This window comes from Pseudorca crassidens, chromosome X, assembly GCF_039906515.1.
Source record: "Pseudorca crassidens isolate mPseCra1 chromosome X, mPseCra1.hap1, whole genome shotgun sequence".
NCBI classification, from domain to species: Eukaryota; Metazoa; Chordata; class Mammalia; order Artiodactyla; family Delphinidae; genus Pseudorca; species Pseudorca crassidens.
This window is the reverse complement of record NC_090317.1, coordinates 65507322-65533774: the sequence shown is the minus strand read 5'-3', so window position 1 is coordinate 65533774 and position 26453 is coordinate 65507322. Positions and strand designations below refer to the sequence as shown.

The 26453-nt window shown below is 39.9% G+C and overlaps 1 protein-coding gene across 1 annotated transcript; it reads left to right on the top strand.

The window, feature by feature from the left end:
• The first annotated feature begins 17596 nt into the window (after positions 1–17596).
• Positions 17597–26227, top strand: TBX22 (T-box transcription factor 22). The gene is made up of 8 exons (XM_067722839.1): positions 17597–17941; positions 18557–18740; positions 19587–19688; positions 21066–21240; positions 22135–22299; positions 22671–22735; positions 23123–23208; positions 25155–26227. Exons 1-8 carry the CDS (start codon positions 17764–17766, stop codon positions 25766–25768), a joined length of 1569 nt encoding a protein of 522 aa, XP_067578940.1. The 5' UTR covers positions 17597–17763; the 3' UTR covers positions 25769–26227.
• Positions 26228–26453: the final 226 nt, after the last annotated feature.

The following is a 26453-nucleotide window of genomic DNA, read 5'->3' as shown; positions in this document are numbered from 1 at the left end:
TTAATAGATACAATATCAAAGTAAAATTTTATTTTTGTAAATTAAAGTTGCTTTATAATTAAAGATATTTAATATCACAAAATATGACATTTAGAATGTCACTCCATACTTCTAAGATTTATTAATTTCAACTTTGTATTCCACCCTATAAATTTCCAGCAATATATATTCAAAAATGTCCTAGTAATTGGTTATTTCTGTACATTTTCAAATCAATTTTATTTACATAGAAGATATTTATTATATATTTTGCATATATTTTTGAAATCATCATATCCTGAAATAAACTCTATAAGCTCTACTATAACAGTGATTTTTGCTGAATTCTAAACCTGGTTTATTTTCTAATGACAATTATCCTTTTATGAACAAAACCTTTATGCAGACAGCACTAGATATACTTTGTACCAAACGGAAGGGTATCTTTCTCAAAATGGAATTAGGTATCCAGGTAGGCAGCTGGAGCACAGCAGACTACATTACTGTGGGAGGAGGGAGAACTTTGACCATTGAAACTCAGCTAATTTCCCTATGCTAATATAATACTGACAAAATTCAGAACCTCAGTGTTTATAATGGTAATTGAAAAACATTCAAGCAGTCAAGTTTCAGGGAATTCAGTTAATCTACACACTTCAGAGACTAAATCAACTGTGATGAGTTTTTAAAATTGTGTTGTAATAAATGCTCTTTAAAATTTTTTAAATTCCACTGTTAAAAAATATTTGTAAGCCCCAGCTGATGGCCCATAGTCATAGTGCTTTGTTGATCTGGTTACATGAAGATCTGCTTTATAAATATTAGAGAGTAAAGTAAATAGTTATTGCCAATCCAGGTCTATAAAATAGTCATTCACTAAGATGAAAAACAAAACAAAATACTCCAATGTCTGATTATGTAATATGGAAAACCTGCAAAGAAAAAACAAAGGTGAAAGAGCCAAAACTTCAGTCCAGTGTCAAAGTAGAGTAAGAAAACAGTATTTTTGCAGGATTTTCTTTCAAAGAAAAGTGAAAAGCAGTGGAAGTAGCTGACTCTGATAGGAAGAATGATGATCTAGGCAAAATGTTTTATCCTTCTATGTTATCCAAATTCTTAAAAATGATTGTGTCTGTGCATTGTGTTAAAATTGATAAAGCTTTTGAAATTACCCTTATGTATTCTAAACTTCTTTTGAGAACTCCAAATGAAAACCAAATGCCAATATTTAGTATCAAGTAATTAAGGTATGCTTTTAATGTTGAAAGTAATACAATTCAATTCTTTTGACTTTTACTAATGATATATGACTGCAAAAACTTGTATAAAATACTCTTTTATTGTATGTCCACTTGAAACATGGTCTTCCTGCTTCTTAAAATGTACTTTCTAGTTCTCTCCCTCTCAGCCATTTAAAAGAAAAATGGCTAAGGGCTGAATATTACTTACCACAGGAGGCAAGCAAACTCCTATCTATTTACAACTAGTAACCAGACTAATCCCTTGTCACCACATTGATCATTCTTCCTGTTATCTTGAATGTGATAAATGACCAGTTAAGCATTGGTAAAACTGTAGTTAAATCTGTAGCAATCCAAGAGGGTGAGCAAGTGGAGGAAACAAAAGCCATAGGAGTGGTGTTGGAAGAAAGGAGCATTTTTAAAAACCTGTACTTGAATGTTTATAGCAGATTTATTTTTAATCACCAACAACAGGAAACAACTGGATGTTCAATAGGTGAGTGATTAAATAAATTGTGTACATTCATACCATGGGTGTACCACAATAAAAGGAACAATCTATTGATATACACAACAACTTGGAGGAATCTCCAAAAAATTATGCTAAATTAAAGAAGCCAATCCCAAATGCTTACATGTTGCATATTTCATTTATGGATGTGGGGGGGAGCTGGAGGCTTTAAGGTATAGTTATAAAAAGGCAGCATGAGGAATCTTTGTGGTAATTGAACTGTCCTATATATTGACTGTGGTGGTGACCACACCAACCTCCACATATAATAAATTGCATAGAACTAAATACATGTATATGGGCACACATACAAATAAATATGTGTAAAACTGGTGAAAGCTGAACAAAATCAGTGGATCATATCAATGTCAAAATCCTGGTTGTGATATTGTATTATAGTTTTACAAGATGTTACCATTGGGGGAAACATAGGACCCCTCTGGATTATTTCTTCCAAATGCATGTGAATCTACACAATGAGATATCATCTCACACCAGTTAGAATGTCCATCATCAAAAAATCTAGAAACAATAAATGCTGGAGAGGGTGTGGAGAAAAGGGAACACTCTTGCACTGCTGGTGGGAATGTGAATTGGTACAGCCACTATGGAGAACAGTATGGAGGTTCCTTAAAAAACTACAAATAGAACTACCGTATGACCCAGCAATCCCACTACTGGACATATCCCCTGAGAAAACCATAATTCAAAAACAGTCATGTACCAAAATGTTCATTGCAGCTCTATTTACAATAGCCCAGAGATGGAAACAACCTAAGTGTCCATCATCAGATGAATGGATAAAGAAGATGTGGCACATATATACAATGGAATATTACTCAGCCATAAAAAGAAACGAAATTGAGCTATTTGTAATGAGGTGGATAGACTTAGAGTCTGTCATACAGAGTGAAGTAAGTCAGAAAGAGAAAGACAAATACCGTATGCTAACACATATATATGGAATTTAAGGAAAAAAATGTCATGAAGAACCTAGGGGTAAGACAGGAATAAAGACACAGACCTACTAGAGAATGGACTTGAGGATATGGGGAGGGGGAATGGTGAGCTGTGACAAAGCGAGAGAGAGGCATGGACATATATACACTACCAAAGGTAAGGTAGATAGCTAGTGGGAAGCAGCCGCATAGCACAGGGAGATCAGCTTGGTGCTTTGTGACCGCCTGGAGGGGTGGGATAGGGAGGGTGGGAGGGAGGGAGACGCAAGAGGGAAAAGATATGGGAACATATGTATATGTATAACTGATTCACTTTGTTATAAAGCAGAAACTAACACACCATTGTAAAGCAATTATACTCCAGTAAAGATGTAAGAACAAAATCTATGGGAAAGGAAAGCAGAGTGCATGATTCAGGTTTTTTAAATTATACTATTCTGTGTTAGCTTTCATTTCTAATCAAAGTGTGGAGATATCAAAAATTAAACTATTTCACTTTTATTTTAAACCAGGGTGGGATTGAACTATAGATAATAGTTATAAAACAATACAAACTTGAATTTAAAAAATATTAATTTGAAATTGTCTCATCTCTTCAAACTATTGGTTGTTGGTCAATGATCACTGTTCTTGTTGCTTTTTTTGTTAATGAGTGTTCAGTAAAATTTAGCTAGGTGACAAGCATGTATTATTATTATCTTGTTCTTATAAGGACCTTATGAGACTAATTACTCTTTCCATATTATATAAATGAGGAACTTGAGGCTATGAAAGGCTGAAGAATTTGTTCAAAGTTATCAGGTAATTAAATGTTAGATTTATGATTCCAACGTTGGTCTGTGTGATCCAACTCAGGTACCTTAAGTACAGTCATCCCTCAGTATATAAAGATTTGTTCCAGGAGCCAGGGGATAACGAAATCCCCAGATATTCAACCCCTTTATATAAAATGACATAGTATTTGTGCATAACATATGCACACCCTCCTGTACACTCTAAATTATCTCTATATTACTCTATTGTTAAATTATTAAAATACCTAATACCATGTAAATGCTATGTAAATAGTTGCCAATGCATGGCAAATTCAAGTTTCACTGTTTGGAACATTCTGGATTTTTTTTTGAATATTTTCTATCCATGGTTGATTGAATCTACTGATGCAGAGCCCACAGATACAGAGGGCTGACTATACTATGCTTTAATGTCAATGCTATATTTTATCCATTGGAAAACTTTCTAAGGAAAACCACAGTTCTTTTCTATAGGTATAAAACTATAGTGATGCCGGGGAGGGGGAAGCCTTGTTAGCATCTTGTCAGATGCTCACAAGTTTTGTGATCTACCTTATAAATAATTATACAAATATGGAGTGGGTTAATGACAGTAAATTTTGAATTGGGAAATGTGTTAGGATCAAATTAGTAACTCTGACACTGTATAAAACCATAGCTTTAAGATAATCAGATGAAAACATAATGAATAACAATATCAGTTACCAAATTAAGTACAGGTGATTTCCCAAACAACTATTACATGAAAGCTAGACATCATTTTTTCTTATTGCAGTTAGTAGAATCACAGAAAAATTCAATCTCCCCCCAGCTGAGTTTTGTTATGCTGTAGTATTTACACTTGAGTTTTTGAAAACTTAATGCATAATTGAATTATTGTTTATATTCACAAGTTTGAAAATGAGATGTTTCCTTTAAAGGCATATAGATCAGTTTCAAATAATTTTAATTCAGTTTGGATTTTATTTCTTTTGCTTACTGACCAGAGTGTATTACATAGCATAAAATGAATTTATTATGACTCAGTAAAATTACAAAATGCAATAATGATCTGAGCCAATCTATAACAGATATACTTTACTCCACTTCAACAGAAAATGTTGTCCAACATATCATATAAATCTACATCCACTTCAAAAATATTTCTGATTATATTATCCCAATTGTCCTTTTCTGTTGTTCTTTTCATTTTTCACCATAGAAAATTAAAATGATTTGGTTGATCTTTGTCCAAGTTTCTGAAATGTATTGTAATAAAAAAATAAAACATTATTTGACATGCTTTAAAATTGTCATGCAATTAGAGATAAAAGTGTCTCAGCTGGGTTCTATCAGTATCAATAAAAAGAGAAAAAATAATTCATGAATGAAATATAGAAGACCATGTAGTAATTCTTAATATTAAATTTGTAATTACATGCCACTATAATGACAGCTACATTTGCTATATACCTCTGGGGAAGGGGAAATTTCACTAATTTAGAAAGTATATCTAGAGAATGACATTGGAATTATATAATGGAAACATTCTTCACTCATTTTATTTTCACACTGGACACAATTACAAAAGTAAAACCAAGTAGGTAATAACAATGAAACTAAATTAAAAACTCACCAAATAACAGAAAACTAAGAATTAGGGAAAGATCAGAAACCAAGAAAGTGTACAACAATATTAATTAGCAACACACACTTGATATTACCATCAAGTACCTTCTACTACCTAAGAAAGTCCTTTATACTTATATCAGAGATCACTAAATGTACTAAAATAAGACCTTCGAAGTATGGTTAGATTTTGTATATGTAAGTCTTTTTTCCATTTTAAAGTTTTCTAAATTTTGGAATCCCTACAATCCCTCCATTGGTTGCAGTAAATATTTCTTCAATCAAGTAACAAGGTCTACCTTTCTTTTCTTTTGTTAAGATCATTTTGTGGCAGTTGTCATTGTGACCAGCATCTCTTCAATTAGATCTGCTGTTCAATCTGCTTCAGTTGTTAGGATGACCCTAAGCAAGAGATCAGTCATTTTTCAGTTTGTGATTTTAATCAAATAAACTTGGCTTTCAAATATTGAAAATAAAATTTTTCATTGAAAATTTGAATCCAGGGTATGTGTATTAAGATTTTACAAAGGATAAAGCCTAAATTTTACTAAAGCATAGATATTTTAACTCTCACAATAGATTATTTTTAGGTATTGAGAAATGAAAGTGTTGAAAAGAAATTGGAATATTTAAGTTTTTAAAGACTTTTTTTTGGAAGCATTACATACTTCATGCACCACAAAATCTTATATTTTAGAATGATTTTTTTCAACATCACATCATCTCAACAACTGGTTTCATTCAGAGTGCTGAATGGAAAAGTATATTGTCTTTCCCCAAAATGGTGGTTAAGATTTACTATAGTGAAAAAAAAGTCTCATAATCATTTCCAGTTTCAAAGGAGTTTTAGAAAATGTTGAAAGATCCTTTTAAAATAATGATGTTTCAAAGGCCAAAATATATATGCAAATGCAATAAAACAAAAATTGCAACCTAAATTTCAAAGTTATTTCGTTGGGCCTCTTAAGTGCTTATGTACTAATTGCACCTAAAATTGGTCACTTGTATTTAGTAGATGTAGTGTCTAATCTGAACAGTTAAGTAATTGTGCTAAGTAAAAGAGAGAATGTCTGAAAATCTAGCCTGTAATTTTCCATTAATCATGTCCAATGTCAACCTCTTCTGAGAATGGTCAAAATAAACAGCCTCAAGTTCCCAATTTAAAAATTGGCATTTTGATACGTTCTAGCTGGAGGAACTGGGTGAAACGTTCTTGGTTTCTCACAAAGTCAAATTCTTGATAAATCAATGACCCCACGGACTGTGATCATTTAAAGGTTATTCTGGTCCAGGAAGATTGTGGGAAGCTGAATCATAGGTAGGGTGATGTCACTGCGTAATACAGACTGAGAGAAGCACGACAGAAAGTGACGATTATGCTTTGACTTCCTAAAGTAATTGATTGTGAGGAGGATTGTTTGCTCCAGACAGAGCTTTTCTATTATAGGAAAGAGATTTTGGAGGCCCTGATGTGTGGTAGCAGCCTTTCCCCCAAACTTCAGAGCACTTTGGGGCGCACAGGGCAGTCATAAACTTGGCTGGAAGAAAGCTAGTCTCCTGGCAGAGCTCTGCAAATTGCCAGGACAGGCGGGTTTGCTCTGGAGGCCAGCACCAGGGGGTGGAGGCCAGAAAAGCAAGCTAACAGAATGGTGCCAGCACTCCTTGAAAGGCTGGCAGCTGAGATTTACCCCAAGGCTTTACAAAGCCCCTCCTACTGTGAATCCCTTCAGGGCATCTGCACTGGGAGAGGGCCATGTAAAGGTGGCAGAAGGTTTAGAAATTCCTTACTTTCCGTCCTTGAACAGTGCTCTTGGAAGCTCATTGAAGAGCTGGAGATTGGCAGTTGGCTCTACCACTAATGTAATTTTCCTAGGCCTCCACTTTTTCATCTGGATAATAGGGAAATGAAATTACCTACCTCATTTCTTATTGTTGCTGTGAGGATTAAGATTATATAAAGCAATAAAAAGTAGCAAGCTTCTCAGAAAATGGCAGTGGTTATTGTTAGAGGCTCCGCACCTGGGCGCAATGTCTGGCCAGAACTCTGCCAAGATCGCCTGAACTGTGGAAAGCCAAGCCCTTGTTCTCTTCTATTCCCCAAGTATGGTTTGTTAGGAGCCACTGGGAGTTGAGTGCACCTGCTGAAGTCATGGGGAAAAATATATGTTTCTTTGGAATGTCAAAAATTTTCCCCAGTTGAAGATCACTGCAATATCTATGCAGGCAGCGCACACCTAGAGCTTCCGTCTGGTCTGTCCTAGGCATGCTGAGGCAGGTTTCTGGCAAACACTTGCCCTCTGGCTACCTGTGTGACTCTGCAGGTTATCAAGCCAGATGCCCCAGAATCCCTTACCCCAAAGGCTAAAAGTGAAGTATCAACTGACTGTACTGAGCTCTTGCTCAACACCCAGCACTATGGAACTCACAGCGGAGAGTGGAGGGATGGAATAGGACTCAGGTCTCTTGAGTTGCCTGGGTGGGATAGTTGACAAGATAGCCACAAGTCTCTTCTGCTCCAGCCAGTGGCGACCCTGCCACAGCGGGATCTTGTCTGCACTTGCACTCAGCTCCCTCCCCGCACAGACAAAAAAGAGGGCGGCTGGCCTGGGTTCCAGGAAGACAGTTTGCGCTGTCGGTCCTAGCCCTGCTGGTGCTCACCAACACGGAAAACTTTATCTCATTCATAAATAATTGCCTGCCATGTTCATTACTGCAGAAGAAAAATAGTTACAAATTCCTTTGTTTTGCTTGGGAAGTGATCAGCTTTGGTTGGTAATTGCCTGCCTGATCAAGAGCCATTTCCTTCATAGTTAACCAAACATCAACTCAGTCGGGCTCGTTTTAAATATCACCGAAAAGTGAATAGCCCCAATTAGGACAGGAAACACATTTTCCGACATGAAACCAGGACCAGAAACAGATTTGTCTGTGTTTCAAAATGCAGAAACAGGTTTGTCCGTGTTTCAAAATTCTTCTTTAGGGGATGTGAAATGACCCCGTTGGAAAATCCTGTTCTGAGTTCTCTTCAAAAATGGCTGGAACCTGTTCCTTACATTGATTTTTAGGGCTTAAAACTTGAAATAAAATGAAAGGAAAGTCATGAACGAAAAATAAAATCCCTCTTTTCACTTTCCTTGAGAGAAGGAGAAAATATTCGCTGGAAGAATTACTTTAGAATAACATTTTTTTAGACAATTATAACTTGCACAGGAAATCGTCAAGAAAAACTAGATTTATGCGTGGTTGACTGTGATTTGGAAACATCAGGAACTCAGGAACATATTGCACCCCCATAATTTAGTGCCAAATTTTGGTAAACAACATGTAGCACTCCTTGGCATCTGGTTTCCCACGTAAGATCCGCGCACACTTTACCTGTTTTAGGGGTTTCATTACGGAGGCCCCTGGTTCTTCCAGGTAACAGAGGATGACGCAGCGGGTAGCCAAATGCCTGATTCCTGGGTTTTCCCTCATTCCTTGGAAGGTTTAGCGCTCCGCGCAGCAGAAAAAAATGCTCGGGCGTTCATCCAATTAAACCGCACTGATTCGAAATCTGTCTTCTTGGGAAACACTTCACTCCAGGATAAAACAAGCATTTATTTTCTTGTCCCCGTAGGTCGCTTGGTGCTAGTAAAGTCTTCCGGCTTAGGGTCTTAGCCCTTTTCAATTCCCTCTGAGCTGCCCTAGAGAAATAAATCAAGTTAAAATCAAACATTCTGTTCTGCCTCAGGAAAATCATTCGGCCAACTCATTTCTGGGAGTCCCTAGAGATTTATATATATATATATATATATATATATATATATATATATATATTATATATTATATATATGTATACTGACTCCTTTGGGAAGTGTAGGGCATTTTTTTTTTTTTTTTTTTTTTGCAGTACGCGGGCCTCTCACTGTTGCGGCCTCTCCCGTTGCGGAGCACAGGCTCCGGATGCGCAGGCTCAGCGGCCATGGCCCACTGGCCCAGCTGCTCCGCGGCATGTGGGATCCTCCCGGACCGGGGCATGAACCCGCGTCCACCTGCATCGGCAGGCGGACTCTCAACCACTGCGCCACCAGGGAAGCCCAAGTGTAGGGCTTTGATATGTGCGTGTGAGGTCGACCCGAGGAGGGACCATGGCTCCTGAGAGTTTCTGAGCTGTCCAAGGCACCTATCATCGGGTGTCTGTGTGAAATCGCTGAGACTGAATAGGTCCCTTAGTGGACCACCGGGAAACAGAGCCGACTGCGCGAGCTGGGCGCCGCAGGCAGAGCTGCTGAGCTGCTGTTGATTGGGTTTGAAAAGGGTTTTCCAGCTCCTGGGGGCGGAGATGAACCGATTCAATTTGTATGGTCAATCTGCTTGTGGTTTGGAGGCATTTTTCCCAAGAAGTGTTTGCCTGCAGCTCAGATCAGAGCACAGCTGGGCAAGCTGCCTAGGGAGGGTGAGGAAAGAGGCCGGGAGCCCGAAACCTTGCTGCCCTGAAGGCTGAGATCACAGACTGTTATTGAGGCTGGCCTTGAGTCAAAGCAGGTCTTTTGCATGGAAGAAGGTGCAGGACCAGTCCAACACAGGAAGTAGAAGTGCAGCTGTGGCCAATGGGAGCCAGAACATCGTGTTCTCTTGTACTCTGGCTCCAAGCCACTCTCCTCTGGACTGTGGAGACAGCTGGTACTGGCATCTACGGAGTGAATGAGCCCAGCCTGAGACAGCTTTCAGACCAGAGGAAAGCCTGGTCTCTTGACACAGAGACCAACAACTTGTTGCCTCCTAGGTAAAAGCCCCTGCCTTACTGGTCAGGCTGTGGGTTTTCTTTGGGCGCCTCAGAGGAAAGGATGCATCTCAGCATCTGCCCTTCCTGTTAACTATCACTAGGCAAGTACATAAAGTTTGGGAGGTCCAGCAAAGTCATAATTGTTCGTTTCATTTTCTTCAACTGGGGGCTATGTAACAAGAATCCTGAAACCTTTACTTCTCAGGGGACCTGAAGTGGAATGTTAATCTTCTTAAAATGAATAAAGGTAAGACTTGGCCTGTCTTTTGAGGGTATACAATGACACCCAAATGACCCAGTAATAGTCCTTCTCCTGGGCAGGGTCGCTGTGGGAAGGCCTCCAGACCAAGGAGACTTCATGTAGGGCAGATTAGAGAGCAAAAGGAAGAGGCTTGCATGCCTTGCTGGAAGGTGAGACTGTGGTCTGTGATGAGGGCACATCTGAGAGAAGTATACTGAGTGGTAAGTGTCTAGCACTAAGAGGTGGCAGGAGGGCTCTGAGCTGTGATACTTTCTCCCCAGGCTCTTCCCCAAGGAGCTCCAGATCACTGAGCCAGCTGACTTTTTGAGTTCATCTTGCACTCACTTGACTTTAATCCCTCACCCTCTGGAGGAGGCCTGAGACCCCAAAATGTGTGGCATTGACCACCCCCAGGGGAGAGGGGAAGGAGCATCAGTGTGTGCCAAAAGACACTTTCTTTTATTCTTTCCTGCTTTTTCTCACCAGAGCTTTAGTTGAGAGACTGTGTCGTAAACATACACACACACACACACACACACACACACACACACACACACACACACACACAGCTCACATACCTGCTTTCAAGCTAGAGAAGGTGACTACAGAAGGCATCTGAGTAAAAAGGATGTTAGGGAGGTTGCTGTAAGGTGTTACGGTTGCTTCTGTACAACACCCTCCTACTTATGGAGGCATTCTGGGGTTACTGATAGGGGAAGAATATAAGGGACAAATACAGAAAGGGAGAGGGGAAAAGATGAATAAACAGAAGAAGGAGAGCAAAAAAGAGGAAGAGAAAAAGAGTTATAATGACAGAAACTGATTCGCAGAGACAGAAACATACACAAAGAAAAATTCAAGTGGCACGAAAAAGAGACACAGAGAGACACAAGGAAACTGAGACCCATTGAGTCTTCTATCAGTAGATGCCTCCATAACAGTTTGACCTAGGCTGGCTTATTGTTTCAGGAGAAATTGATAAAATGCACTGAGATCTCTTTCAAACCAAGATGCTCAACTCAAGCCAGCTCTGGTGCCTTGGGGAGCCCAGACATTCTATCACGGCAACAGTTTATCAAGACATCATCTAGAGGATAAGTGAATGGAGAATCGGTGTTGGATAAACTCACTGTCATCTAAGAAAAACATTCAAAACTGACTTTTAAATTTTTTCAATGGCAAAATGAAATGAGGGGGAATGGAGGGTGGAACATCTGTAAAAAAAAAAAGAAATCACTCTTGAAAATACTTCATATCACTCTCTACATATATGTCTCCAGATATTCTTACTTGAAAATACAAACACACACAAAAACACATACATATAAAAATGTTTATTATGAAAATTTTCTTCCAGCCTTAAAAGCTTATTAAAACATTAAGAGACATTCTAACTAGTCCTTAGCCAAAGAAAAGAGAAGAGGATGTATGTGTGTGTCAGTGAAAATGACTGCAGAGTTTTAAGCTTGCCAAAATGGAAAGTAATGACTAGGTTTCTTTTTAAGCTAGAGTTTAAAAGATTCATCTCCTTGTAATAAAATAAATCAGACAAGGACCATAATCTGAGAATGGAAATCAATTGTGAAGTGATACCAAGTGCTTTGGTATTTGTTAAAATGCTAGTACACTGAACCTCCTAATCCAACTGTTTTCCAAAGAGTTACTAGCATCATTGCCTTGAAAAAGTTCAATAATCACTTTTCATGAGAAATATGCACACACACAATTTAAACGACTCTGGATTCATCATAATAAAACACAAAAAAATGTGTATTACAACTTTCTATCAACATTTTTGGTGCTGTTAGGTGAGTCAAGTTTTAGGCTGGGGGTACAAATTCTGAAGTTTGAGAAGTGGCAATTATTTAACTGGCTTCACTGAGATGATTTAGTCAGTCCCCTAACTGAGCAGTGACCAGAGTGAGTTGCATCCAGGGTGTACATCCTGGTCCTGTGGACCCAGTTTATTAAAGGCTGGCATTTATTTGTCAATAGACGTAACCATTGACTTTGCCTTTCCTTCACACTCTCTTTCTCCCCCAGTATTAAAACGTGATGGATTCAGAAAGTGAGATCCTTGTTGTTTTCAGTGGTTCCTGTTTTGTATCTTTCCTTATGTATCTGTATTGCTTTATTATTAAGGCCTGCCATTTTACTGCTTGGAAGTATTGATCAGGGTGTCCTAACTCTAGAAATATTTATTTCATGCAGAAGCAGCTTATGTCTAGTAATATTAACATAGGAACCCTGGGAAGGAAGATAGTGGGTGAAAGTAGCATAGATTGGCTTTAAGCATAGGCAGGGTAGGTGTTTGCCTACCTTTTGTGTTTTGATGGATTTAGGGAAAATCTTTCAGCCTAATACCAAATATTTCTCACTATCAAACAGTACTTCTGTAGATGTTAGATATTGATTTTTAAAATTGTGTCATATAGTAGATAGTCTGAAATGCTAGAACAGATATTGCAACAAATATCTTTTGCTTTATTTTTACAGAAAACTGGTGTTTAAAAAACTACCAGGCAGGGGCTTCCCTGGTGGTGCAGTGGTTGAGAGTCTGCCTGCTGATACAGGGGACACAGGTTCGTACCCCCATCTGGGAAGATCCCACATGCCGCGGAGTGGCTGGGCCTGTGAGCCATGGCCGCTGAGCCTGTGCTCCGCAACAGGAGAGGCCACAACAGTGAGAGGCCCGCATACCGCAAAAATAAATAAATAAATAAATAAATAAATAAATAAATAAATAAACTACCAGGCAAAGCCTTGCCTTGATACACAAGGCAATTTCCTGCTTTTTAGCATTAAACTGAGCCAGGGTTCAAACGCAAGAAAATGCTCACATTGAGACACTACTGCAAGTGATACATTGTAATTAACACTCAAAATTTAAGAAAAAACTCTTAACTTTTCTGTTTCTGAGCTGTGTCTTTTAACTAGGAACATACAATGGATAAAATATATATATATATATATATATATATCCTTTGAGTAAGAAAGGATAGTCAAATGCATTAATATCCTCCCCTCTACTTTAATGGCTGCAGAATGAAACAAATACCCATGGAGATGTGTCCAAGATCACACACGGACCTGGCTGTTTTCCAGCTCAAGTGCCCTGTATATTGGCTTTGCCGTGAGCTTCACTCTGCCCCTCTAGGGTAGGGGTGGTGTCTTTCCCAGCCCTGCAGGGTGAGCAGGTTATTGAACCAAACCCTTCAGCAGCATTCAGATTGTATTTAACCCTTTGTCATACTATCTGAGATCATCAGATGCTTAAAGTTGTACCTGATTCCTAAAGATCTCCTTTCCATGGACCAGCTGGATGTCAATCCCAGCTGCGTTTAACTGGACATGCAATGCCTACTCTGGCAAATACCATATCACTGTAGAGTAGGGCCACATCTGGGCTTATTATTTATTTTTATTTCATTCATCTTCTCTGCCCAAAGTTAGTCAAGAAAAAAATTGTCCTCATATTTCTGTGGGCAAAGCTCCTAGATCCAACATTTTTTAAAAACCCACCAGCCATAAGTTATAAATTGAGTAGAAAAAAATGGGAAAAATAGTTGCATGCCTTTAATATAAAATTCAGTGAGAATGAGGAGCATAATGAACCCAAAACCGCTGTTATAATCATTATCATAGGAAGACCTTCATCATTTGATAGCAGATATCTAATGAACACATGACATGATTAAATTCAAAGGAATAAATTTTCCTTCAGCTAACTTTTTTGCAAGAATAAGCATTTAACTTCCCAATTGTCACCATGAGAACGCAATGAACACATATAAGAATTTGTTTCCCTGTTCTTTCTTCCTCCACTCTACCTAAGAACATGGATTACAAAGTTTGGCATGCATAACTGAATTGCTAGATGCATTGAAGTACTGAAATCTTGAAAGATTATATTGAAGTAAGCTTATTAGAAGTTGAAGGATTCAGTGTGGGAATTACTTTTAATATTAATTAGACCAGTTTTCTTAATTTTCTGGAGTGAGAACACAGCTATATGTTAGAGGCCTGTAATTAATATATTTTATCTACTACTATAAGAAGAACGTACACTTACACTGCATTGGTAAAATAGCAAAAATGTCTTTCCAAAGATCAAGTTGATAAAATCAGATCAGAATATGTATTCTAACAGATGTATTTCCCATAGATTTTTGAAACTCAAATCCAATATTTTTGTTTAATTCATTAGCTTAATTTATTAAAATGGTTCTCAAATTTAAGGAAGGTGATTACTTTAAAGACTTCTGAACTTTTGAATCTGCTTTAGGATTTAAACAAAAGTTGAGTGTGCCAGTGTTAGCATAAACTTCTGTTTCTAGTGTCTGGCCACAAAGGATTTATAATTGTATAGTTAACTTAAAGATTAACACATTCTCGAAATTAACCTCCATCATCTTTTTAATATTGAAAACAGCTGTGCTTACTATGTTCCAGGCATTATGCTAAGTGGTTTGTGTATATTATTTCACTAACCCTCAGATATATACACTTACAGAAACATACCCTGTGATGAAGGTATTAAAAGTAAAAACAAAAGTTTAGAGGAAAGAGACTGAATGTTAAAAAAAGAAGACTTGTGTAAGGTCTCAGAAAGTAGCAAAGTCAGAATTTGAATCAGGTCAGTCTGAATCCAAAGTCTGTCCTCCTATGTGCTACACTGCTTGAGCCTTATTCATTTTTGTCAGTTATCATGGTGCTAGTAATTTGCATAGAAAGTCAAATTTTCTTCCAGGTTTTATGAGTCTGGGATAGTGTGTAGCATGCAATTTCCCAATTCACAGAACCAGTAGTATTGAAGAAGGAGGAGGAAGAAAGAATAACTAGAAAAAAAAGTTGATTTTCCAAATTTTTATCAAGATGATGTATTTGTCAGGATTCTTTTGCTTGCAAGTGATGAAAACCCAGCTGAAACTCATTTAAGCAAAGATGATTTATTTATGTAAGCAACTTAGCTAGTTCAGGCAAAGTGGAATTCGGGTACTCAAATTATGTTGTGAGGAGACTGCCTCTCTGCATTTCTTGACGTTGGTAAGCTTTTTCCCAAGAAATGGCAAAAATGATCATAAGCAAATTATTTCAGATTCACATTCTACAAGCTTGGAAGTATGCCAAAATATCTTAACCATGGAGAATGAGGATCAAGGGAGAGTAGGAAGAATAACAATTCGAGGAAATGATCTTTATCATGAAGTTGCTTGTACTTTTGCCAAAGTGTGGCACTAGGTATCAACCAGTCTCAAAACATTTTATTTATACTTAATATAGGTATATATTTGAAATATTTATATATTTCATTTAATGTGTTTCATTCTTTCTTTTGTAAATTAAAAGTGACAGTTGGAATCCCTTCATATGAGTTTGACATCATCCCTTTGATTAGTAAGTACTGCAGAACACAGGGGATTTTTTTCCTCCAGTCAGATTTAGTTTCTTTTACACATACATTTTTCTTCAAGTAACCCATATTTCCTATATAGAAAACTAGAGAGGCCATGAATCTTTGCCCTTGACCTGCCATAAATATCTGAGAAACGTAATGCTTTCAGATACATTAGCTTAAATCTGAACGTCTACTTTGTTGCACATACAGTTCATTAGAAGCAATATTTTCAGGGCCAACCTTGTTTTGTGCATGTGTTAATTCACATACCTATTTATAGTGGTTAATAAAATATTAGAATTTTTATTAGAGAATTAAAAATTGCTTTCTATCTGCTTAAAGCAAATTCAGATTTCATATTCAATAAGAGCTTTTATAAACCATATATCCCTTAAAGCACATCTATATCCTCTGTATCTCCATAGATTTTGAATATATTTAATTTGTATTAACCACAAATTTATTTTTCTTTCAAGAGATAAATTCCCTTCATGTTCCTAGTTATAACATTTTTTGGTAATTCAAAATCAACATTTTACTGTAAGGATTTTCCAATTGTCAACAAAAACACTTTATTTTCTTTCTAATGTGGGCATCTGTGCATCCCAGAGCCTCTCTCTCTGCATGTTCCATGTGGGCTGAAGAATATCTTATAAAGGTTTATGGGTGTTTCTGGCTGAAATAAAGAGAATGTTCAAAAGAGTCTTTTAGCTGTGGAAAATGAACTTCTATCATAAATGTACATCCCTCATGCCCCCAGTACCTGACAGCCCAGTGCTTTGGCAGCTGAACAGATCACAAAGCTGGTTCTGAGGCTTGCAATAACTTTACTCTCAGATAAAAGTTAACAGGAATTAACTACAGCTTAGTTCAGTACACATGAGAGAGCTGAGCTCTCTGAAAAGGTGAAAATGTCAATAATTCAGATGCAGTTTGCAAGAGAGCCCAGGGGTGCCTGATTTCTTATTGCTGATGAAAAGCGCATGACCCAATCCTAAGCACACAGGCAGGCATCTCACATCTGCATGCATAAACATGCTCCTTGGAAGTGGTAGGCAAGTCTCTTCTTGACACAAAGGTGTCTTTATCCATTTTAAGGAAAAGTAAAACTTAGCTCAGGGAGATATTTCAGGATATATTGGAATCAATTATTTGAGCACAACATTGTGAGGTGTCACATCCTTGGGAGCACAATTCTGATTGGTGCTCTGCTGATGGCCCTGGAGTTCTTGGGCTGTATTTGCTGATTAAGTCATGCGAGTAAGAAGAGGCTGTGTGGGGGAATATTGGGCTCCAGTAGAGGCAGGGATTGAAGGTCCAGGTTTGCTCTTGATCATTGAAAGTGGTTATCTGGGAGCCTCCTGCCTGCACTGGCTCTTACTTCCCCGCCTGGATAGGGAGGTCAGAGTAGTACAGGGTCCACTTAGTCTTAGACCCAGACTGTAGAACAAACAGGCCCAGAAAGTTTGTGCTGCTCTTTGTTTCCCCAGTGTACTCACTTAAGAGCAAAAGACCCCTATACATCTCTCTGGATTTGGTTAAATAATATTTTCACTTTTGTTGGAAAAGTGGCCCCCTCACCGTGGGCAATTACTTCGCATGTCTTTTAGTTTCACAATTTAATGCAAAACAGTAAGTTTGTGTATCCCTCCTCCCCACTAGACTATCCTGAGCCCCTTTCCAGTCAACCTCCAACCCCTTTCTATCCTCCCACTCCCACCGCCCCCTCCCCGTCAGTCTCTGAAGTGTCACGGTGTTTTTTTATGCTTCCAACAGTTTCCAAAACAAACAGTGAAGGCTATGACCAGCCGGGTATTCACTCAGTCCGATGCAACAGTATCTCCCAATCCGAGCGACCTGAGCCGCCATTAGGGGCAGGTCCGCTCCCTAAAAGGGCCACGCTTGCCAGTCTCTGAGCTCTGCCAGGTCCGGGAATCTGGGACTTGAGGACTGATGTTCCGCACATGTCCACTGGGAGGGAGAAGAGCGAAAAGGGAAAGGGGACTAGACTCCAGAGGACTCTGGCTCCAGTTTAATCTCCTTTCATTCTGTCTGTTCAAAGAAAATCTATACGTATATATAAAAATTATACACACACATTTTTCCCCCTGAATATAGATTCAGAAATTGTTTTCTGAGTTTTCAGGTTTTTCTGATTTTCCCGCTTTCCCTCCTTTGCCTGTCCTCTGCGCCCTCCCACCCTCTCCCTCCCTAACCCAGCTCAGGTTGAAACTTTGCAGAGTACGTTCTCTTCACCCTCTCCAGGGATGGCTCTGAGCTCTCGGGCGCACGCCTTCTCGGTGGAAGCCTTGGTGGGCAGACCCAGCAAAAGAAAACTGCGAGACACAAGAGAGGAGGCGCAACTTGAGCTGCTTGAGAAAGAGAGTGGAGAGGCGGAGGAGGAGAGAAGGAGCAGCGCCGCAGGAAGGAAGAGCGAGCAGCCTGGTGAGTACCCCTACCGCGGCCCAAACCCCAGCGCCGGCTACCATGGCTTGCTGGATCGGAAGGTCTCAGACTAGCGCCGCGTCGCTGCAGGAGGGCGGCTAGCCCTATCAAAGGATGTCTTGGCCCAGCGATGGCCGCGTACGGGGCGGCGGGGATACCTCAGCCATCTGGCTGTAGGGGGAAGTTTCAGAGCCTCCACGTTAAGCCCATAGTGTTGTGGTTCATTTGCGGTGAAGGGGAGGGTCCCCACAGATTTATGAAGCGAGACTCTCCAAACTCCCGGAAGCCCTGAGAGCCAGAGGGTGAATGTTTCTCGGGGTAGAAAACAGGGCATGGACCCAGATCCCGAGGGGATTCAGCATCAGGGACGAAAAGTCTCCGAGAGAGACGAGGATGGGCAAATTTGAAGAAGGGTCATGCATTTCACAGGGCGCTACCTGGGCCCCTTTCTCTCCATCAGGGGGCCAGAGTGGGTGTTGTGGGGAATTTGGAGATCCGACGCCAAGGTTCCCGGGGAAGAGACAAGGACGGTCTGTTCTGAGACAGGCGTCAGCGAGAAGGGGGCGCGGGAACTGCGAAGCTCTCTCAAACTCTCAGCGTCTCTGTGTCCAGCAGAAAAGCGACCCAAGACAGAGCCCTTAGCAACTACCTTCTCAGGCTGTAGAGGCGGCAGCGGCGGCTGCAACAGCTTCGGAAGTCTGGAAGAAAAAGATTCTATCCAAGTGGAGCTTCAAGGATCCGAGCTGTGGAAGAGATTTCATGACATTGGAACTGAGATGATCATTACCAAGGCGGGCAGGTTCGGCTTTGCCCAAGCTGTTCAAGGGCCGCACACAGTAGGCACTTAATGTTCTGCTCTCATAAGATGGGTGCCTCCAGTTTTATGCTTTGGTACCCTTCTCCCCATAATCCCACCCCAGACAGGTATTGGAAGCCAGTGCCTCTCAATCGACCAGACTAGGCCTTGCCTGGCCCATGTTAGTGGCTCGGCCTTTCTTTCCTGCACACCCTGATTCCAAGAACTCGTTCTTGCAGCTCCTGCCTGTGTAGTATATGACAAAAATTAGATCTCCCAAGGCAGGTGCCAGATGCCACCCCCACATCTTAAGCTATGGCCAGGCCTTTCTGTTAAAGCCTCACAGTTATCAGTGGACAATATCCCATCTAGCAGGCTCTCAGCCCACTGTCCTGAGCCCAGGTCAATTTGAGGTGGGGCTTTCCCTCTTCCACCTTTTCCTGTGCGGCATTTTCTTCACATCAGCTGGGTAATTTTTCTGTGTGTGAATCTTCCTAATTTCAGTCTTTCCCAAATCTGCCTCACAGAAAGTACCGCTGAAAACTCAGGGGAGAGGCACAGCTGTTTCTTTCCTACTTTTTCTTCTATAGCTTTTTATTATGGTGGTGATAGGAAGTGGGGTGGACAAAGCCTTGTGGTAAGGATATTCTGATCCACTCAAAAATCCTGAGTTTGTTCAATCAAACATGTAACCAACAATCTTTCCTCATGTAGCAAATCTCATTCACTGAACCTGTCTAGAATAAGAAGAGTATAGTTTATTCCTTTACTTTTCATTTGTCCCCAACCCCCCCTGGCGCCAAATGTTTCTAATAGCGCCCAGGTCAGTCGCTATTTTCTCTCCCACAGGAGGATGTTCCCCTCTGTTCGGGTCAAGATAAAAGGACTGGACCCAGGGAAACAGTACTATGTGGCCATCGATGTGGTGCCGGTGGATTCCAAACGCTATAGGTAACCAGGCCCAAAGGAGGGTACCACAGGCTGGGAATGGGGATTCATATCTATGGAACCTGAGAGTGCTGTTTTGAAAACTCTATCATGGTAGGGATAATTGCTCTCCTGTGGGCTTTGAGAGTTGAATTTTCTCCCTCAAACTGGAGTTCAGGGAGTTCAGACTGAGAGAAAAGCAGGCTTGTTTTTCTTTCCTCTCACTCCTGGATCACAGGTTCCAGCTGGTGCTTCAGTGCACCCCAAACCTCTTGCCTACCCGCTGCTCTAGCCTTGGCTCTGCAAACTGCAGAGGGTTTTGGCTCAGGCATCTGGGAGGGAAGCTGTTTAAAGGAATTTGGGGAGAAATACCTGGGCTTCTGGGGCCCTACCGGGCTCTGGGATGTGCTAATTTAGCAGCAGGGTCCTTGAGCGATGCCCTGATTTGCCATCCAAAGCTAGTCTAGCAGTTATCTTGCCTAAGTCTATTTTTCTTCCTTCCTTAGCCTCTCCCCTGAAGTGGAGGCCAGGTCCCAGAGAATACAAGTAACCTTTCTCTTGATGTAAGCTCTCTACTTAAAGCAGGCTAAAAGTGGCCGAACTGATCTAAAGCCAAGAGGCCCTTCTTTGCTGGCAGCCCAGAAGCTCGGGTCGGCCAGCGCTTTAGCTCAGGGGTATGGGGGTTGGGCGGCATCTGCCCGCACTCGGCCTGTGAGCGTTAGACCGAAGTGGGTGCCTAGCCTTTCTAGGAAACAGCCGGCAACGCACCCAATTCTGGGAGTGAGGGGCAAAAAGAAGGCTGGGCTCAAGAGCCTGCTGGGGCCGTAGCCCAGAAATAGCAGAACAAGCTGCTTATCACGTTTCAGCTGGCTTGGGAATTCGGCGCATAATTTAGCGGTTGAGATTGAAGACAATGCGAAAATCAGCCCCGAGGCCGCAGCGGGCAGAGTTCCTTGAGGGTATTCTCATGTAAAGCATTGTGGACAAAGGGGCTTCCAAGACTACTGGTCTGGTGGCGGTGGGCTGCACAGACACTTTCCCTCACACTTCTGCTTCTTCCCTGACGCTTGTAGGACAGGAGGATTTTTCGGGTGTCTCTGCTCAGTAAAACGGGTTAGATGAATTTTTGTTGCGGTTTCTGTGAGGAAATGCAAACCAGACTCTGAAATCCCATGACATTATACTTGCCCTGGCACTTCACTACATTTTAATGACGTATATGCTTATTTACAGTTTGCTTTCTATCCCTGGACGATCTTTAGAAATGAAGTTGTATCTTTTACTAGTTGCCTTTGAGATTAGCAGGCAAACCTTGGCCGAAGCCTTTAGGACGGGATCGCGGTAGTCCCTGCTCCTGGCTTTGGCCCGCTGCGCCTAAAGCCACACTCCGCGCATTTTCAGGTATGTGTATCACAGCTCGCAGTGGATGGTAGCCGGGAATACAGACCACTCATGCATCACTCCCAGGTTCTATGTTCACCCGGACTCGCCTTGTTCGGGAGAGACATGGATGCGTCAGATCATCAGCTTCGATCGCGTGAAACTCACCAACAACGAGATGGACGACAAAGGCCATGTAAGTGTGTGCGATCCTTTGTTCCGAGGAGAGGAGGGGGATGCCAAGGTGTCAGCCGGAAGGTCACCCTGGAGAAGCCAAGGAGGTGTCTTCCAGATCTGCTAATTGTAGTCTTTAGGAACTGTCCAAGTTCTAGGCCTGTGGCCAAAGTAGCTCTTGTGACTTTTATTTGGCATCTGAGAGTGCTGGGCGTTGGGGATGGTGAGTGAAAGGAGTTTGAGGACCAAAGGAGACTTGTTTAAGCCAGGATGCCTAGTCTGAGACAGTGAAAGGGAATGCTTCCCTGAGCTCTCTGGCACTTCAGCCTCCCTGGCAATCACTGTGGGCTCTGATTGCCTTCCCATGATGGGCACCTTCTGTGTGACATGGTATGGTGAAAATCTTCTCCACAACCCGCCCCGATGGAAGGCCTTTTCAAGTCACCTAGATCTTGAACCTTCTTCCCAGGTGCACCTCACCTCTGCCCTGCTTGGCCTGGCCCTGTGCCAGCCACAAAAGGAAGAAGGATGCTCCTGGGCTTAGGAGGTGGGGGATGTCAAATGCTTTCCCATCAGTTACCTAAGCCCAGAGAACTTATGGCAGGCAGTTAGATCCCAATAACACTTGGGAATATCACATGGTCACCCACATTTGGAAGCAGGAAAGGACCCCAACTGGAAATGGAATCACTGCTTTCTGGTGTGCTGTGGTGCCCCATTCCTGAAACCCCTTATGCCTGAAGGCCTCTGTCCAGGGCCAAATGGCAAAGAAAAGTCCTTGTGTGTGGCTAGCCTAGGCTTTCTGGTTTAGCTTCACTTTTGTGTGGGAAGGTTGGGGGTGCTGATGAGAGGGGGGCAGTGTGGGGGAGGGGAAGCCAATTACTAGGCAGCATTTGACCACTGATTTCTCCTCCAGATCATTCTGCAGTCCATGCACAAGTACAAGCCCCGTGTGCATGTGATGAAGCAGGACAGCAGGGTCGACATGTCCCGGATTCAGTCCCTGCCTGCTGAAGGGGTTAAAACATTCTCCTTTAAAGAAACTGAGTTCACCACAGTGACAGCTTACCAAAACCAGCAGGTAAAGCCAACTAAGTCCCAGGCAAGCAGGGATGGCTCCAGAGAAACTTTAGGGAAAGAGTGAAGCTGTACTATATGGATTGAATTTTCCACAATTAAAAAGAAATTCATAGCATTATTGCATTGTCATCAAGGCAAGATTGATTATGAATTGTGTGGATCTTGTGTTAGAAAGGATAGAAAGGAGAGTAGAACAAAGAGTGTCAGGAGATAAAACATTTCAAATTTGACTTAGCAATATGCTTACATTTATTTAACATGCCATATTACATGTTGAAAACTTGTGTGGTTTTTGTAACCATTAAAAGAAACAGTGACAGTGTTTTTACTGAGGGTACTGACTTTATCTTTCTTTCTCTTTTGAATCCATAGATCACCAAACTGAAAATAGACAGGAATCCTTTTGCTAAAGGATTTAGAGATCCCGGAAGAAACAGGTAAATGATATAACAGTCACATCTAATATTTATATAGCCCTCTTCACAGGTATAACAGCTAAGGAAACTGTGGTTCAGAGACTGAGTCCCTAAATTTTGTAACTAATAAATAGGTAGTAAGAAAGAAACCTGGACGTTTTGTCTTCAAAATCTTGCCTCCTCCCACTCCCTCCCCAACCCACTTTTAAGATATTGCTTATTCTAGATTCTTAGGTTTTTATTCATGGAATAATCACGGGGAATTTTATTCAGAAGTCTATCTATAAAAGGAAAACATTTCAGATATTCACCCCTAAAAACTATAACAAAATAACTCAAAAGCTTACACAAATTATTATTTTCAGGAATTGCATTCTGGACTTGCTAAAGTTTGAATCTCTTTTTCAGAGGTGTATTGGATGGGGTTTTAGAGACCTACCCATGGAGGCCTTCTCTCACTTTGGATTTTAAAACTTTTGGTGCAGACACACCAAGTAAGAAAAGTTTTATTAATTTTTATTTGTAAATGTTAATGAAATAACAACAGCCAGAACCTCTGTACAAATACTACACAAGTGGATAAGTATATGCCAGAAAATGTGTGTTTAAAATCAAGTGGGTGTATATTTATCCTGATGAGGAGGTAAGAAGCAAAAAGGGAGGGTAACTGGCAAGAAAGAAAAGAGCATAAACGTGGTAATGGTGGATTTACTGCCTTGTGTCTTCTTGAGTTATCATACATCCTGAGAGCTATAGAAATCACTTGGATTCTTCAGCATCTCACTATCTCATATTCCTTAGGATCTGCCTGTGGTGCACTAGTGGTCTTATTTGCAAGCATGTTAGATATTGAAATAAATATTTTATGAGAAACTTTCAGCACATGATAAAAATGACTCCCATTCAATTTCATCATCACTTGACTCTAATTTTCCTTTTGTTGTGACTAGGGAAAATAAATGTTGAAAACAATACTAAGCCATGGCAATTAGTTTAATTGTCGTAAGCATTTAAAATATTTGCAAGGTATTTGTTCTCAAGTAGTACATTACATGACTAAATAATAATTTGACAATGCCTGCTTTCTGGTGGAAGAATGCATACCTTCATTTACTCTGATATTTAAGGATAAATAGAAGATCTTTATTCGTGAGCAATATGGAATCATTTTACCCATTTGTCTTAACTCCATTAAAGTTGTTTGTCTTTAAACATGAATTGAAGGTTACCATCACATTATAGTTAGCTTGAATTTTACATGATACCATAACAGCTAATTGAAATGTGAAGAGATCAAGTCTAATCATTTAGTGAAATATTTCACTCAATTGACTGTATTAATTTGGTTTAGAGAGTTGCATAGAAAAATTTGAACACTTATTTAGTAGTATCACTTTAATAGAATCTAGGCAGCATGCTTTTAAAATATCCAAGTCAACACATGGTGCACTAATTTAAAAATAATGCTAACCTTGATCATTAATTGATAATTTAAAATACACAATTTTCTTAATTATTTAAAATGTCCAGAATGCTCTCAAATTGCAAAGAAAAGGGGTACCAGTTTTTTTTAATAACTTTTGGATGTTTAATTATAGAATATATTTGCCACGCTCTTGATAAAGGATTAGCCTATGTCTGTATACAAAAATAGTTAAGAAAAACAGTAGCCCCTAAAAAAAACCCCACAAAATTTGATCAAGTTCAGTCAATAACCAATTTTTTTTAAATTTAAATATTTACAAATATAAGGTGTAAAGTCTAGATTTTCCTGGACCTTATATCTATCCCTAATTTTAGTAGATGCTAGGCAACCATAAAAGATCACCTGGCAACATTGATATGAACACTTTCATTTTTATCTTGGTATTTTTAACCTGCAAGACTGTCTTTTACTCTTGATATAGTACACTATGGAAATTTCCCCGTCTATGATTTTCATATAAGAAAAAAACTAATATATTTAAATGTTATTTTAATTTATAAGATTACTTTCATATGCACTGATTTTTAATCAGACTGAAGTTTTCTATAAAATCTCAAAAAAACTGTTCAATTTAATCAAGTGCTTATTTTAGTAATTTTTTATGGTTAAAAAACAGCTTTTACTTGTAAGATATAATTGGCTCTGGATCATATTTAATTGGGCTTCTTTTTTAATTCACTGAATAAATGTTGTTCAAGTGCCTAGTATAGTTCTAAAGCATAGTGAATGCTCAATGCATGATACATAATAATAATGCCAAAAGTAATAGTGGTTGTAGTAGAGATACCATATTCAACTTTGGTCAGAGGAATGTTCTTTTCCAAAGGACTTAAAATGACTGTGAACTTGCAAGGAAAGCTAATCTAAGAATGAAGCAGGGATAGTTATGGACATGATTACTGATTCAGTAGGAACATTTAGTTCATTGTTCATTGACTGCATTGTCATTCACAGGTGGAAGCAATGGCTCATCTCCAGCGACCTCTAGTGGAGGGGCTCCCTCTCCTTTGAACTCTTTGCTTTCTCCACCTTGCTCCCCTCCAACATTTCACATACCTACAAGCTCCCTTGGAATGCCCTGTCCAGAGGTGTACCTACACAATATCAACCTGCCCCTTTGCTACAAGATTTGCCCAACTAATTTTTGGCGACAGCAGCCTCTTGTCTTGCCTGCTCCTGAAAGGCTAGCAAGCAGTAACAGTTCTCAGTCTTTAGCCCCACTCATGATGGAAGTTCCCATTTTATCTTCCTTGGGGGCCACCAATTCAAAATACGGTTCATCTGAAGACTGCAATGGACAGTGTCAACAAGCATCTAATTCTTCCAGTCAAATGTTGTATGGATTACAGGCACCTGGAAATATTTTATCACCCAACCCCATTGCCCAGGAAGCAATTGGTTGCTCATTCCATCCTTCCTATGGCTTTTATAGGTACAACTTCTCCATGCCATCTAGACTGGTAAATGCTACCAACCATCTCAAAGTGAATGAAAACAGTCAAGTTTCTTTAATAGAAGGCAAATGCAATCATGCTCGTTGGTATCCAAAAATTAACCATTGCCTTTAATGGAATAGTCAAGTTTCTAAAACAATTACATGTAAGCATATATTTTCTTTATTTGTAGCCAAAAAAGGTCAAGAGCTAATGGGCTTAAAAAGCTTCATTATCAGAGGGTATTCCTCTATTCTGCATTTAAAGTGCCTTATGATATGTTCTTAAGAAGGCTGATTACAGTAGCCTTAGGCCTCAAAATAAGATACTCAGTAAACATTGTTTGATGAGGTAGGCTACCAGTGAAAAGTGACTTCAGGTGATGAAATCTCTAATTATAGTGAAGCCTGTTTACCACATCAACTGCCTCTTGCATATTGACAATGACCAAAGGAAGGTGGATTTAATTCCTGTGAAGGTAGTGAAACAATTACAGTTTTTATCTATGAATATTGGCTTCATTGTAATTATCTATCTAGTAACTGTAGAAAAATTTCATTGTTCATTTGCATTATACTTTTATACTCTGCTGTTGAAGGAACTACTAATCTCAATTTTAAGGTACAAATAAAGACATAAACATTCTAATATTAATATTAATATTTGCAGCCTAAGGACCATTTAATCCTGAAGGAACACAAAGATTAAATGAAAAGCAAAGTATTCTAAATAAATTTGATCTTTTATTCTCTTTTATTTTTTGGGTAATTCTCAGGTGATGCTTGTTTACTTAGTCCTTAACAAACCCGGTATTTTTTGT

Bases quoted from the DNA above. Each gene is read 5' to 3' on its own strand.
- TBX22 (XM_067722839.1), top strand. From the start codon at position 17,764: ATGGCTCTGAGCTCTCGGGCGCACGCCTTCTCGGTGGAAGCCTTGGTG. The intron at 21,241-22,134 runs GTAAGTGTGTGC...TTTCTCCTCCAG, and splicing joins AGATGGACGACAAAGGCCAT to ATCATTCTGCAGTCCATGCA. The intron at 23,209-25,154 runs GTAAGAAAAGTT...TGTCATTCACAG, and splicing joins TTTTGGTGCAGACACACCAA to GTGGAAGCAATGGCTCATCT.